This window comes from Ischnura elegans, chromosome 11 (genome assembly GCF_921293095.1).
Source record: "Ischnura elegans chromosome 11, ioIscEleg1.1, whole genome shotgun sequence".
NCBI classification, from domain to species: domain Eukaryota; kingdom Metazoa; phylum Arthropoda; class Insecta; order Odonata; family Coenagrionidae; genus Ischnura; species Ischnura elegans.
The window spans coordinates 96,403,071-96,419,147 of NC_060256.1; the positions used below are offsets into that span (position 1 = coordinate 96,403,071).

General features: G+C 40.2%; 1 protein-coding gene across 1 annotated transcript in view; it reads right to left on the minus strand.

Moving 5' to 3' along the window:
• Nucleotides 1-937: 937 nt before the first annotated feature.
• LOC124167671 (B-cell receptor CD22-like) overlaps nt 938-16,077 on the minus strand; it is a 773,246-nt gene continuing 758,106 nt past the window's right edge. The window contains exons 13-14 of the mRNA XM_046545655.1: nt 5,730-5,893; nt 938-1,227 (exon numbers count right to left, since the gene is read on the minus strand). Coding sequence (XP_046401611.1) covers nt 1,114-1,227; nt 5,730-5,893 — 278 coding nt within the window. The 3' untranslated portion in view covers nt 938-1,113. The remainder of the gene's footprint in view (nt 1,228-5,729; nt 5,894-16,077) is intronic.

The window sequence follows — 16,077 nt, forward strand, 5'->3', positions numbered from 1 at the left end:
TTACCGCCGTAAAAATCTTCACGAAGGGTGAAGAGTTACAAAAGATAAATATAAGCACATTAATGAAAGCAATGAAAAAAGAACCGAAAAATGAAGGCCATATCCGATATGCTAGTGTCAAATGTCGGCAACTTAAATATTGGAAGGAAATTGAGAGTAATATCCGTGGTAACAACTGAACAATGAATTTACTTGTAAGACAGTCGAGCATACGACAATTTCATTAATAAGAACCGACTCCAGTGAGCTGTAATAAAGCCCGGAAAAGGTACTTCTTCATGCAAATTAACCCTCGGAAGCTTTTACAAGGACAAATGCGTAAGCTGAAGAGCTTTCGTTTTTTTTCACCGAAAAGCAGGCTTACAAAAGAAGGTGTTCATTCTACCTTAAATATTTGACTCGCGCCTCACCTTATCCTTTCCAGAAAAGGACGAATTCTTATGATGACTCATTGGTATTTTGCCGAATCATATCCCTAGGTACCACCAAATAAAATTGGTTGTAATGTGTTATTAATATCTAAATTACAAGCTATGGTTGGGCAACTTTACTGTATTACTGTATTATTTCTAAATGATAGTATTTCAATTTAAAACCATTCTATAGTAAGATAAAAACTACAGTTATTACTGCTACATCAAGCATAACTACGGGAATATGTACGATGAGTATGTACATGTGATACTATGACATATGCAATGGGGTATTACGTCTAATTTTTACACAAAATTCGACTATAACTCGTCAGGCGATCCAACAGCCACTCATTTCTAGTTTTGCAAATGCAAAAATGACGTTCGGAAAGTGGAGAATGTGTGTGGATGTCACACGATTGACGAATTGACCCACTATGCATTCAAGATATAGTACACGGATTCACTGGGCTAAGAGGAAATGGGGATAAACGCTCAGGTTCAGTTGAATAAAGTAAAATCTGTTTAAAAATTGAAACAGTTTACATAAGAATTTATTAATTTCTTTACACTCGTTGGGTCAGGTCTGCGTGGATCTTCAAATTACAAAGATACCTCAAAAGTCTTGTATTTTTAATTCACGTGTTTATTCCATTTTTTTGGTTTCCGCCATGCATTTTTCACTTATTTACAAACAAAGCTATATACAGCTCTCTTGAATCCTATTGGAGGCAGTGATTTCGAGTTTGTGCAAAGGAAGGGAATCCATTGGGTAATTTGCCGTGACGCCTTTGTGAGCCCTCAAGGTCGCGATCTGCACAAACGGCGCACGCACGTGCATTCAAAACACAACACCACACAAACACACGCAATAGGGTGGTTGATGATGTGGACGGCGATGAGTATCCACGGGACGGCGGTGTGCAGGACCACGGGTGTCCGTCCAATTGAAGCCCAGGGTTTCAAGTGGGTGGTTTCCGTGAGCAACAACGACGACGGCACCGGAAAATAGGACAACAGAGACAATGTTAGTGACTACATGGCTACGAATGGTCAAAACAATTTAGGGCATGCTGTTAGTACTACTATAACATACAAGATATCTATAGAAAAAATCATTTTCATCATTTCCGTTAATTTTAAAGACATAAATTTAAAATATCATAATAGATGTAAATGAAGAAATCAGCGTGAGTCATGGATAAAATTTAAGATTAAGAAATAAAGTTTCATGTATTATTTCACTACACAAAACATAAATAAATAATTTCTACACTTAATCCAAAAAAGTATCATTACTCTAGGTTATTTGTACCTCCATCCACCACCAAAAATTTATGTTACTAAACATAGTAGACATTAAAACCTGCGTTGGTTTGAATGACAACAAGTAAATAATGTCTATAGGCCAGAATGATGAAATTAACTAGCTACAGGAGTACTTTCTGAAGTAACTAATAGATGAAATGGTTAAAATACTCCGCAAAGAAATGTTACTTTTAAGGTAATAAGGAACATCAAAATGTATTTTGAGAGGAATTGCGAAAGAGCAGAAGAGGAATATCAAATAAAATATTCGTTCTTTAATCCCACGGCCGTGTTCCTCGAGGCACAACTCATACGCCTGAAAAACACCACTCAATGCTAAAACTTTCTGCTTGTAAATTTAGTTAAAATCGTTGAACAGGAAAAAAATTCGATAAGTGTTTCATATCTCGATCATGGTCGGAAGACACTACTTCGCTGCCTCGATAATAACACGCGGTTTCCAATCATGGCCGCAATAAATGAAGTTAGGAAGTTACCAAGCGGAGTATCTTTCCCGAAGTCAATAATAGTTCAATGGACACAGAACTTTGACAATAGCCTCCCTCCATGCAATTAATGCGCAAAATTATAAAATTTCCAAGCTAAATAGATATCGAATAAAAAGACATTTTTCCTGCCTTTCATGTGTATGCTTGCCTAAAAAAATCGATTAAATAACAATTATTCTCTCTGTGATTAAGTCAGTATTTTATTGAGGGTATAATTAATCCTTCCAATAATAAAGCCATATTTTCTGTTAAACTAGTGTAAAATGCCATTTGGTTTTCTTAGCTGTTGCGTGAAGTCTTTAAGGCAGAATCGACCTTCACTTGGATGAAACCACAAACACAATAAACAAAAATGAAGGTAATAGGTTTCTTTCGCTACTTCTTTCTTCTTTGTTATACCTCTCTATTGATTGATAGCTGTGCACCAACTTTCATCAAATGAATAAGTAATAGTGTAAAATGAATATAAATGCAAACGTTTGGATTCGATCGGAGTGAGAATGAGCGTGAGCAAGGGTGGATCGAAAAGGGTGGATCCTTCCAAAAATGAAGCTTCGCCATTTTTTTGGGCTTTCCAAAGGTTAGCCATCCAACGTCCCCTTCCTTGAAAATCCATTTCTTGTCGATATTACGGCCGCGGCTGATCAAAAATGAGAACGATCTCTTTTGTACACTCTTTTGATGCAGAAAAAAGATTTCTTAGACTATTAGACACAACGAATTTTTCATTTTAGTGAAAATAGACCGAATTTTAATTTGCGAATTCGAATTTCTGCAGAAGTATTGAGCTATTGTAAATTCCAAGTCCGGGAAGCGACTAGGGAAAAATTTGCACAAAGTGTGGCTTTAATGTATATTACTGTTGATATATGCTTAGTTTTCGTCTGTAAAAAATAAATAATGCTTTTATACGAATGAAAAATCATTAAAAATATTCACAGATCCACTTCAATGTGATTCCTAAACCTAATAGAAAGTGCTGGAGTTTGTGAGGTTCGAGCCGAAATAGTCTACTTCCATAAGTAGTAGACAATAGTCTATAGTAAATTTTGAGCAAGTCAATCATGAATAATTGTTTTAAAAAACACCGATTTATCACTTCACTGGTACCTCAACCATTTAATGGGAAAATGCGGCAATAATATTAAATGAGCACACCTATATGCTGGAAGGGCTTCTGGGGAAGAGAGGCAGTGTAACCACTTTGAAAAACAAACTCAGATGGAAGCATTTTGGTCACGAGAATGGAGCGACTCATTCTTTCGTCATCAATTTCATTCACATCCCATTCACTCTCATTCTATGAAAGTGTTCCCTTATTCCGGATCCGCCGCAGACCGCATGCATATCGGCATCATCAATATGCAACAAGTACTTTAATAATTGACAGAGAGCCCAGAGAATATTTACAAATTCAACCGTACCGGAGAATTAAAAACCCAATGATCGTTTTTTCAGACAATTAATGAATTCTCGATGGTAAGTTTGGTGCAGTCAATTGCAATGTAAACCTTTTCCTTCGAGACATCCGAAAAAAATATCAGAGTTTTACCAAGCTACAGCCAGTGAAGAAGCCGGTAAAGCTCTTCAGGAAAAAGAAATATTGGAATTTAAGGTGTGTATGTAATTTGGTAGATGTCCCATTTGAGGGTTATCATAGTAATGCATGATTTTCTACAGCGAGAAACGGGGAAGAGTGTTATAAAATCTATGATTTCCAACTGGTCTGATTTTACACATCCAAAATCTAACTCGACAAACCAATTACTCCATAAAATGGCATTTACTTTTAGTTCGTCCATTCCTCTTCAGGCAAAAAGTACATAGTTGCTTGCTTGATTTACGTGCATTGTATTTTTCTCACTTTAAAGGCCTATCGGACAAGCACGACATTTTTCTAGCCTCATAGGCTGCGGGATAGAGTCCGCGCTGAATATGGTCAAGGGTTTGAATCCCACTTTTTTTTGCTTTGAAGCAAACTATGAAGCAACAGACTTAGAAAAGTGAGCAAAGAGCACAGGGCGAGAATTAAGAGTTCCGGTGATAGCGTGAAGATGGCAGCAAGCGTAACAGAGGACTTCCGTCACCTGTCCTTTCGAGGAATGGCTTCAAGAATGACCACGGACAAAAAATACATCATTTAAGATATCCACATGGAAGACTCAATCGATAAGTATAACATCGTTTCAGGCTTGATTTTGTGGAATAATGCTATATCCATGATAAAAACACAAATGGTGATTTCCACACTATTTTATTCAACACTCAACGACCGACCATTGTTTCAACACTTAAATTAGTGTCATTTTCAAGGTAAGTTAAATTAAATAGTGTGGAAATTACCATTTGTGTTTTTATCATGGATATGTCAATCGATAAGGATCCCTGAGGCTTTCTCCATCACTGAATATGTACCTATTTCTCTCTCTGTAAATTATAGCATTAGTTTATTCTTCATCGATCAGAACGCACATATGTACGTCTTGAAGTTGCTGCATTTGAGGGGGGGCGTGTTTACGGATCTGAGTGGTCGGCCAATCGCCTCTCCTCCCTCGCCAAAGAGGCCCGCGGGCGGAATTGGCAAATCCTTCCCTACTGCTCGACACCAAACGCGGTCTATTCGGAAATATTACTCAGTCTCTGACACCTTCGAATGGCGGCGTCTCTGAAAAAGCGCTCGCCTTTCGGTCTTGAAGCTACCAATGGCGCTAACGGTCGACGGTTTCTCGCAAGTGCATGAGCAGAACACAATACGAATGTCGGATTTCATTTGTTGTACGCTGGGAGCTAATCGAATACGATGCTTATATATTACTACGATATTATCTAACGATCTGATCGTTGGATCATTCTTCCTCACAGAATGATCCTCCAAGATCGTTAGAATATTAATGGCTTTGCCGGGTTTCGCTTATAGTAGGGCCATCTTCGCTTCTATAGCGTTAAGGTGTTTTCCCTTGTCCCGTTCCTTCCGCTCCTATCCTTTCCCAGAGGCGTCGTCGGGCTCCTATCGCGGCGGCGCCTCTTTCCTTTTCCCTTCCTCTCCTCCCCCTCCACGGGTGATCGGGCGTATAAGCCACTCGCTTGGTTCCCGGCCCCGGTGCGTTGTATCCCTGAAGGGTTCACCCTGAATACGAAGGGATCGCCCTCTTTGAATACGATGTGTCCCCTCTGCTAAGAATTGTTGAGTTTTCCGACAGCTTCGTGATTTCGATAAATTGGCCAAATTGCAAAATTTTCTCCAGCCTCAGCGCAGCAATAATAACGCGCACAGAGCTACAAAAACTGTGTATAGGTAAGCGGAATGTGTTCGGCAACTGTAGGCAATCATTGCCCGTTCAACTGCGGAACTTTAACTGTGGACATAGTTGAAGTTGACGCTCGTCGCAGAATACACATATAGGCATCGGAATCCCGAGGTTGCGAAGTTGCGAAGTGATGGTGCGCTAAGGTGCAGAATCAGAGGCGCGTGAAGGAGAGAGAGTGCAGGTGTACTCACGCCGCTGGTGATGTCGCCGGCGGCGGATGGCGGGGGCAGCAGGTGGTCGCTGAGGCCCAGGGGCGTGGTCGGGCCGCACTCCGCCTCCGCTTCGTCCTTCTTTTTCCTCCGCCTCTGCGGCGGCGTCTTGTAGATCTTCATGAAGCCCTTGAGGGGTCGGCGCTCTGCACAAACAACCACAGCATGCAACACACCAATGTTAGGATCAAGAAGCAATAAGCAGCCAATTTGGGGCAAAGCACAGCAATGTAACAAGTGACTTCGTGCGTAATCAAGCCCACGGGTGCAAAGTTACCGTCATGCAAAAGTTAATACCATGGAATAAACATTTAACTTACAAGGGCACATCACCAAAGTGATATTCAATCAAATCAAACGACTAAGTAACTCATCCAACGAATCAGGAAGTGTAGAAAAGAGTGACGGGTTTCTTCCCGATGAGCCCGGGTTCGAGAGAAAAGCTCAAGTGATGATTCAGTGCAGTAGAAATATATGGATTGGAACAATTAACAGTGATTTCGTAAAATATAAAACAGGAACAAATTGGTGGTCTGAGTACTAGGAAATAGCCTGTGGTTAGATCACCAAGTACATGCATTTTTCACTTTGCATACTAGTATTTTTCACAATAGGCAATGTGACAGAACTGGTATTATAAGGTGAATGGACTGGGAAGAAACCAAGCCTCACATCATGGTAAGAAGTCCTAAAAAATGGGTGAGTTTGTCTACTGTTTTACGTGCAAAAATAATTGAGCCACTATCACTAATGAGACAAACGTGAGGTTTTGATTCCCGGAGAGAAAAGTTTACCACATGTAATGTAACGAATGTCAGCCCTCTATAAGGAGTCAATACTTTGTATTTAACTGTTGAAAAAGTAGCGCTTTTCAGAACAATAATTAGCGGAAAATTTTTTTCTGTAAATACGTCCACAAATACGTCCAACATTTTTTCTAATTTCTTACCTACCCAAAGTTAATACTATGGTAAACAGTACGTCCAATTTTAATGGCTATATCGTGTTGAGAATGTGGATGTCACATACACATGAAAATGTCACTTTTTAGTGAACTTTGTCAAAACAGCCCCTTCTCAATGCTATTTACACAAAAAATTTAAAAGCAAAAATTATGTTACTTAATTTATGAAAATAAAATTTACCTGACCATATCCTCTGAAACGTTAACTACTCTAGCTTGCTTACTTTATTTTTATAGCCATTAAAAATGTTTTCTTAGCACAATTTTACCAACGGGTAGATTTTTCTTCAGTGACTTGGCGGAAACAAATACTCATATATTAGAAAGTATTTGGTGTTAGTGCAAAATATTTCGCATTTATTTCAACTAAAAATTTTCTACATACAAAAAAAAGCAATCAAAATCTAAGATGGTGAGCTATGGACCCCAAAAAATTGTTTCAGCTGATATGGAGATAGCCTTTTGATCTCTGCTTCATCCACTTTTCATCTGTGCGTTTCAAATTTTTCACCCGTGGAAAATGTTAGGAGTAAAATAAAAATAAATCCTCAGTAGCGTTAGTGATTCTCTACTTTTATAGCAAATATTCAGGATACCGAAACCACTGAAGATTCTATAGATGTACACTCAATATTTTGCTCGATCAGTATGAAATAGCAAAAACTGACAACAATATTTATAAAACGCACTTAGAAACTAATTCAAATAACTTAGAAGCATAACTAGGCACAGAAAGGAACTAAGTCTCAAAATACAACCTCAAAATATACTCCAACTATTGTAGAAAATTCCTGACGCTGACTTCAATTGAGATAGAAGTTGACACACATTTTCGACATAATAAGCGCCAGAAACTTGTATTTCTCCTTTCCAAAATGGCATAACCATTATCATCTCTTTATAATGCATTCAATGAGATGATGCATTACTTTATCGGACTTGTGCGACTTGAGATGAACAAATTCAATTTGATTGGGTTCTTAGTCCCATTCAGCATCGAAGTCTCGGATACCCAGGTCCACAGACTAAGCGCCAACCGCAAACGCTGAATGCCAAATGTAATATCAATTACGCAGGAAGAAATTGTGAGTCTTAGTTATAGTTTGATAGTAAAATCGTTGAACTCAGGAATCAATTCACTATGGCTTATATTAGGAGCATAATTTTGTGCGGTACTGAGACAGGGACGATGACAGCATCGCAGAAATCAAGGTGGGAACCTTTCGAATTGTGATGTTATGGGGGAACGAGGAAAGATGGAAACGGAAGGATCGACTGAGCGGCAGACGGGATGACGCAATCGGCCAAATCATGAGATACCAGGGTCTGATGAAGGTAAACGTTGAAGGAAAGGCGGGAGGGAAGAGGGGCAGAGGAAGGACATGTGATGAAGGATAGAAAGTAAAAGACTCGCGAAGATATTAGTTGAAGAGAATAGCCGGTGGGAGAATCCGAGACAAACAAATCCTATAAATAGGAATGGTGACTGCTGGTTATGTTTTCAAGTTCATGGCTTATCCCGACGGGGTATCGGACAATGAAGATCTTTAGGAACTGATTATCAGGGCCAGGCTTCCCGTAGTTGCTTAGATAACATCATTTGGTCACAAGCCATTAATTTTCTCCCAATATCCGAATTAAAAATGGGTGCGCCCTTCCAAAATTTCCATCGATGTGGTGAAACAGAACCCAGATGCACGCGGCATATATATTACATCGAATGGGATGAAAACAAATAATCCCATGGAATCCGAAACACGCCCCTGCCGCAAATACCTTTCCCCAAAAATAATCCACACGAGGAATTCTCGGCCGAAAGCTTGAAAGACAAAGCACCAGAGACCAGAGCATAAATTGGAATTATTGACCATTGCGTATGAAAACTTTGATAACTCCGCCACTGAAAATAATTCCACTTTCGCCGTAACAAACTTTTTTGGTACAAAAGGCCTGGCACAATGGAATTAACGTGTCATTAAAAAAAGTAATTCCACGCGAAAAGTCGGCATTTTTTAAAAACGGGGAATGATTTAATGGCCGGATGCTAGAACGTAACTTTGTTACGACCTTAGTAATATAATTAGCGGGGAGATATTGTTGAGGTGGCAACGGAAATCAAATTCCTTTCGATTTTATTAAAAAAGAGTCTCCCTTGCCCAAACATGAATTAAAAGAGCAGAAAATATTTCTTTAATGCAAGTTAATGCAGCAATTAATAGCATTGGTGAAGCAATGCGATGAGGAATAGTGGAAGAGCTGTGTGTTCGTTGATAAATGGGAGCGAAGACAAACGAAATGTAATTTTCAGAGCCTCTTCACCAAACAAGAGGGGTGCTATCGAACTAAGTCACTTGATATACATTTTGAGTTATTCTTAAAATACATGTACAAATATTTTCAGAGGCTAAACATTTTTATGCGAAAAATGACATATGACATGACTCACTTGAAATATCTCTCACATTCTCATCAGTGCTATAGAGTATATGAAAGAAGAATAATATGGTGAGGAAACGCACGCATTAAAAATGTCTTGCTCGAAGAATCATGAGAAAATTAATTACTGCTAAAACAATATTCTGCGTCTAAATGAAATAAAATTAATTAAATGTACATATATAAAATGATTGACAAAATTTTTGTCATATTAAAAGCAACTGTAACAAATGTATATTGAAATTAGCTTGAAGAAGACAAAGGCTTACCTACGCTTGCTTGGAGAACGCAGTGTTGAATATCACAAAAGGGAGATTTACGAGAGAATGTGGAAATAATTGCTTTTCACGAAGAATAAACAATACATTAAAGGATAATCATTTGGTGTGATCTCTCGACGGCTTAAAATAATTTATCGAAACACATGCTCTCACTGATTCAACCCGAAGGTCGGTTCGATTAGGTGAGGACAGAGCTCACCCCGTTCAAAGTCATGGGCCTGTGAATTCAATGTAAGGATTCCTTAGACGTGCTTCACCCGGGATTGGAACCCATGGCCTACCAGTCCGAATCCTAGCGCTCGACCCAACACGCTTCTCATAGGCTGATCATCGCCTGACTCACAGTCACGAATCCATTTTCCAGCAACATCAGGGAAAATTGTAGTTTACCAAAGGTGATAATCATTTTTCCAGTTTTCAACGTCGATGTACGCCGTTAAAGAATGATTTAAGGACAATTCATGTAACACAACAGCAACGCTTATTGAGAATGCCAGAGGAATAAACCGTGATTGTAAATTTGAACCTGAGGATTAACTAGAGAAAAATAGAAAAATATCACAGTTAGTAGCAAAATAGATCCAGAATGCATGCACCGTATAAAAATAATTCATGTATTGCAGACTATGTATCCAAGAATGTGTTTACATTCCTGGCAACGTTTATTGTTACTCCGGTGCGGATGGCTCTCTTCAAAAATCAAATGAGTCCTCACCTTGACAACGTGCACGTGAAACCACGACAACTTGGCAAGAGATAAATGCATCATTGACATACATCGTATGCAATGATAAAAAAATCATCGAATTCGATTCGATGCGGGATAGGTGTGAACACAATTGATTAAAAACTATTACATGAAATACTCATGATTGCTAGCGTACGCAATGCCTCTTTGCAAAGCAGATACCTTCGCTATCGAAATCGAATGAAAGGCATAACTTTACTTTTGTGTAGGAGAAATAAGCCCTGCGTCAAAATATGACCGCCAAAACAAATATTAATATGATTTTAGTCTGTCGCCAGTGAGACATAAAAAAACGAGAGAAACCAATTGTGCAGAAAACGGTGGTCCATCAAAAACCCGGATAAGTTCTGAGACAAAGTTTATGAAGTCCACAATAGGGTAGTTTCCTTCATCAAAGAAAACGAAAGGCATTGATTGCGATTCATTACCCACCATTAGTGTATTCATAATATACACATTATTTGGTTTTAGAAATCCCAGTTTAGACGAATAGCAACGGTCAATTTTAACCTCATTTGAAAAAGGCAAGATTGGCGCCCGTGCGATGCCACTCCACATGACGTCACAGGAACCTAGTTCTATACGACTAGATAGGTTTACATCGTCTGAGATTATCAATGCATGCATGAGGCATAGACTTCAGGGAAACATGTCTTAATAATCACCTATTCAAACTGGCTAAGGTCGGAGAGTTTCCTTCATTTGATAAGGTATTATTATTCCTTATTTAGGCCAAGCGCTACCAGCTAGCAGGGCACTCGGCTACCTGGTAGCATCCTGCGTCGTATCAGCGCTCAAAGCCTCGCCCCAAGGTCACCTCACACGCCGACAGCGGGAACCAGAACGACGTCACACGGAATTACCCGGCATTCGTACTTAGCCGTCGCGTTTTCGCGCGCGTGTAATTTTTCACTTTTCATTTAATGGCGAAAATAGATATCGTCATTTAAAAATCTAAAAGCGTGAAACACGTACTCCAGGAGTAATAATCTTTCGATTTAGGCAATAAAAAAATAATAGGAAACCACCCTATTGGAAGTTAATCTCTATTTGAAGCTTTCCTAATCCCGGCGAGATCGTCGTGCGTTTACTTTGTGCATTTCGTAAGTTTGCGAACGCTGAGAATATAAGTGCCATTCGTCTCATGCCAGTTCGGCCTAACCTCCCCAGCCCTACTCTACGCCTACCAACACAACAAATACCCTGAAGGTAACTTGGAGTATGCGAATTTCACTGGATATCATGAAAATCTTCGCATTTCACAATTTACCACCCATGTCTTTCAATACGCCGATGAAATGAGTGCAATCAGTCCATGCGTACGTCCAATTGTACTCTAGCGTTTGTCCCTCATTATGATGAACCACTTCGATTTTATGGGCCACTAATCAATAAGGATTTTCTCGGACCACCGATATGAATTAATTTCTTTTTTTTTTGGACGTTTTACGCGTATTTTTGTATCCTTTTCTTCTGACGTTTGCCGCGGCGCGCCGAAAACATTCCTTTTCTTTGACACTCTGAAGAAGCCTCGCGCGACGGCAAACGTGAGAAGAAGTGACCCCAGAAACACGCGGAAAACGTCAAAAATACATATAAGTTCATTTATAATAACAGGTTCAGGAAAACTCGCATTAATTGGCAAAGTGCATTTATGGTTGCAATAATAAGCCAAGTGGAAATAGGGGTTCCCAGTTTTTCATTCACAGCATTTAGCAAAGTCACGCCGGAGGCAACTTCTTTCGATCCAACATTAATACGTCGCCCGTTAATTTATACCTCAATTTACAGATACCTGGTAAAACATTTTGCACGAGAGAGAAGCCATGCTGAACTGATTTATCGGCCGTGAAATACTGCACTGAAACAAACGAGGCAACATTTATGTCGCAAATAATTTTAGCATTTCTCAAGCAAATCAGTACGGTCCAAATGAAGGGGATCGCATTCTAAAGCGAAGCACTCCACGACGGCTAAGGGCCTGGGAGCTGGCGGCAGACGCAATCAGTCCACACATCGCTCAATGACTACAACGACATCTGCATACTTACTACCCCACTCTTAGCCGCCTCAATGGGCGTATGGGGGGGGGGGTGTTAGAGCACCGACCGTAAACAAATGAAAAGAAAATGTGTGCCATCTAGCGTTTATTTAAGTCATTTATTGTTCGAGAGAAAAAAAGATTTCATTCTCCTATCCGTTCGTCAAAATATCTCTCTTAATATATTGTTTCTACGGGACCTGGAAATATAGTGGGGTTTTAATATGATGTACCTATTCATGTCGATCTGAAAGATATCTGCTCTTGTTTGCTCAAGCAGTCTCGAAAGACGTTGATGTTTAGTGCTGCGCTGTGTAACCTATAAAATCCAACGCGCGACGATTCCATATTTTGAACACGAAGAAAAAAGTTAATCATTTAGTACAAACTCTGAGTATGGAATTGGTTTTTCGACGGCCTAGATGTTCCGCTTGTTGCTTTAAACCGTATTTTTTTACCGTTCAAACCTCAAACACCGGTTATTATGCTATTTTGGCCACTTTTGCCATTTTAGCATGCCTTTTCATTACACTCCAGAAAATCCGGATTCAGGATATTTTGTCATATTTGTATTTCATCAGCGTCATGAATTGCTGCGAAGTATCTTAGAAACTAGCCCAACGCCTCGTAATAATGAAATAATTTAACTTACTTTGAAGGATTTAATAGACAAAACCAGTTTTAGCTGTTAGGCCATCTTCAAGTACATCATGATTCTCATGTATCAGCCTTTATATGTATATTCTGTGAGGTTGTAAGAGAGGTGGGGTTGAGGGGGAGAAAAAAAAGTACGTACACACGTATTAGCAGTAATTTGGGGGGAATAAAATGGGGTGGACAATCAATAGGGTTGTGCGAGGGTGAGCAGAATTAAGGGGGATGGTTCGACAAAGGTGAATTTGTTGAGGTGATTTTATTGTTGTAGGTGTATTTGATGGATTTCCAGGGAATACATTCCTTTCTTCGTAAAACGGAAGATTTTCGGGTTAAAATGTGCTACGATGCATCTGAAGATGTTAACCAAACATCGGTCGTGTGTAATAAATCTGTGGAAGTAACTAAAATGGATGAATTGAACTTATCCTTAGAGTATAAGTTTGTTGCATTGCATTCGGCTGGAACTTACACTCGTTGAAATACGCCGTTGCGCACGGATTTATTGGCAAAAGCTCGGAATGTCAATCAGAATGGGAACTGAACGATTACTCTCAGAAAGCTGGGAGTTGATTACAAGTAATCGAAACATTTATTCAAACGGAACGATTTGCAGTACGAAATACCATTAATATAGTCGTTCCTGGTGAGAGAGAAACTTTTCCTCCCCATCTCTGATGAATCATTCCATTCACGAGAGATATTTTCTGAAGGGATTTGACGCTAAGAGGACGGACCTCTAGCGGGAGGTTGACGAAGCGAGAGATGAGGAGGCATGGGGATTGATAATAAGATTAGAGCGAGGACAGGGGCGAGCAAAGGAAGTCATTTCAGCGAAGATTTATAAATGGAAGGGGGGATGAGGGGGCAGGGGAACGTATGGCTTACGCTTAGTTAATGCGCTGGCATGCCGTCAGAGGTCCTTTCATTCGCACTCATTGCCCCTGCCATACACCCTCCCTCCAAGAATCAATGACCCACTGTCGCACATAAGGATCGATTAGATTGAGGTGCAGCTACGAGAGAAAAAGGCCTCGTGATGGGATTATGACTTAGGCCGAGTTTAAATATAAGGGAGCGAAGCGAGGGACGGATGGAGCTCCAAACGGAATTATCGGTGGATCGTAAAAAAACGTTTGAAGGCTCAGAGCCCAAAATGTACTTATCGGAAAGAAAATTCGTGGTCAGCATAAAATCGGGGCAAATTCTAAGAAGTTAGATTGGTGAGACGGGGCTCAATTAAGACGAAGTGACTGAATGCGAACGAACAGAAAAGCGAACAGCGAGGCGAATGCACGGCCACGGAGCAGAAAAAAATCTAAAGTTTCTAATCCTCATAGAAATGCTTACGTTAAAAGCTTTGTCTAGAATGTTTCATAAAATTTGAACGGAATCGCATTCAAATCACACGAAACCTTTTGGGATTAAATGGCCTCTCAGGACAGATTGCGCACGTGCAGGTTTAAAAACGGCACTCGAAAATTATGCTTCTTTCTCTCTGAAATGGACACTAAGGGAACAAAATCTTACCCCTGTCGTCGCATCTATAGCCCTAGAATGTTTGCATGACATTTGTGAGGAAATAGTAAGGACTCTTGACCTAAACATCCACACACCTTGGAGTCAAAGTATACGGCACGTATACTTTGACCTGTACGACACCTACGAACCTACGACACGTACACGACATGTATTTTGTAAAGCCAACACGATATCACCCTCGATATCAAGGTCATAAGCTGTAGTTAAATATTAAAGTGAGATACATGAATTCAAGTTTTTAGAGTTATCTGTCAGTTCATGAATGACTTTTATAAGAAAGATATGCCAAGGAGTAGTATTAACCACCAGATAGAAATAAGTGACGAAATTCCCTCCGTTTATCCATAAATATACTATCACCCTTCTTCCAGCGAAAAAAGTACTATACAATTGATCACATTAGAAAACAAACAGTTGACATTTTTACGGCGTATCCAATGACCTTCGCCCTGAAGACGCCTGGTGGTATCCCGGCGAAACTGTCGTCAACAAATGACAAACAACGCGGCGAAAACGTGGAAGATGGAGAGATGAACGAATCAAGAACGCCACGGAAGACGCCACCGGAGACAAAGAGTAGTTTGACAATGAAGACCCCTCAGAGCGTACATGATAAGATGAACCTTCTTTACCATAAGAAAAGAAGTAATTCGAGTTCACAGCTTAGGAGGGGCACTGAATAGCGTATTGAGGATTTGCCGGCAAAAATTTAACTTCAAAGAAAATAACAAATGGCCAAGTCATCAATTTTCATTCGCAGAATAATGGATTGATTTAATTATTTCCACATAACTTTACTCGCGGTGGATTGGATAGGCGTTTGAATAATAGTGGAAGGTAGCATCGCAAAACCAGAAATGCAAACGTATCTGACTGCTTAATTCCCCAAAGCCACCTCCCCTCAAGCCAAGCACTGAAGTCGTACGAAGATCCTCAAGGATGCATCACACGGAGCATATGATTGCGCATTCCAGAAGTGCACGTTTCCTCTGAATATGGCTTGCAAATGCGCGGAGGCGTTGGTAAAATTACAGAAGGGGCTGGCAATGTTGTAATCTCGCATTCATGCATTCTCGCATGCGTTCGAGCAATTCACTGCGCATTTTGAAATGCGCCCTCGCACGTGCGTCAGATTGTGCCCGTGTGAAACGGGCTTCAAACAGTGTACACTGCCAAGAGTGGTCACCACTGGTTCGTCATCACCACGTCACCAACAATCTGGGAATGACCTTCCCTACGACATAGCTTCGTCATGCACAAGCAATCAAGCTGGCGCCGAGCCTAACGAAGTACTTGGGACGCGGCTACAAGCTCATGCAGTCCGTGGTCATTGAAGAGGGGCCGCTCATCTCCATGACGACCTCCTCGTACAACAATCAGACTCTATGCTTGGGGTGTTTTATGAACAGCCAAAGGTTTTCCAATTAATCCGGAGAGAGGGCTCAGAGAGGGAGAGAGGGTTGTTCAAAGCTCCGATTAAAAGCAAAACCCATCCCCTCGGCCACGACCGCAACCCCCCCCCCCCAATTTAATTCCCTTTTCATTCAGAGGCGGATATTTATCGAGTTATTTTAGACCACCAGTCGCCATCAATTAACGAAATCCTCAGATTAAGAATAAATCTTCGGCATGATTTTTTGCCAAATCCAATTTTAATCCTCCGT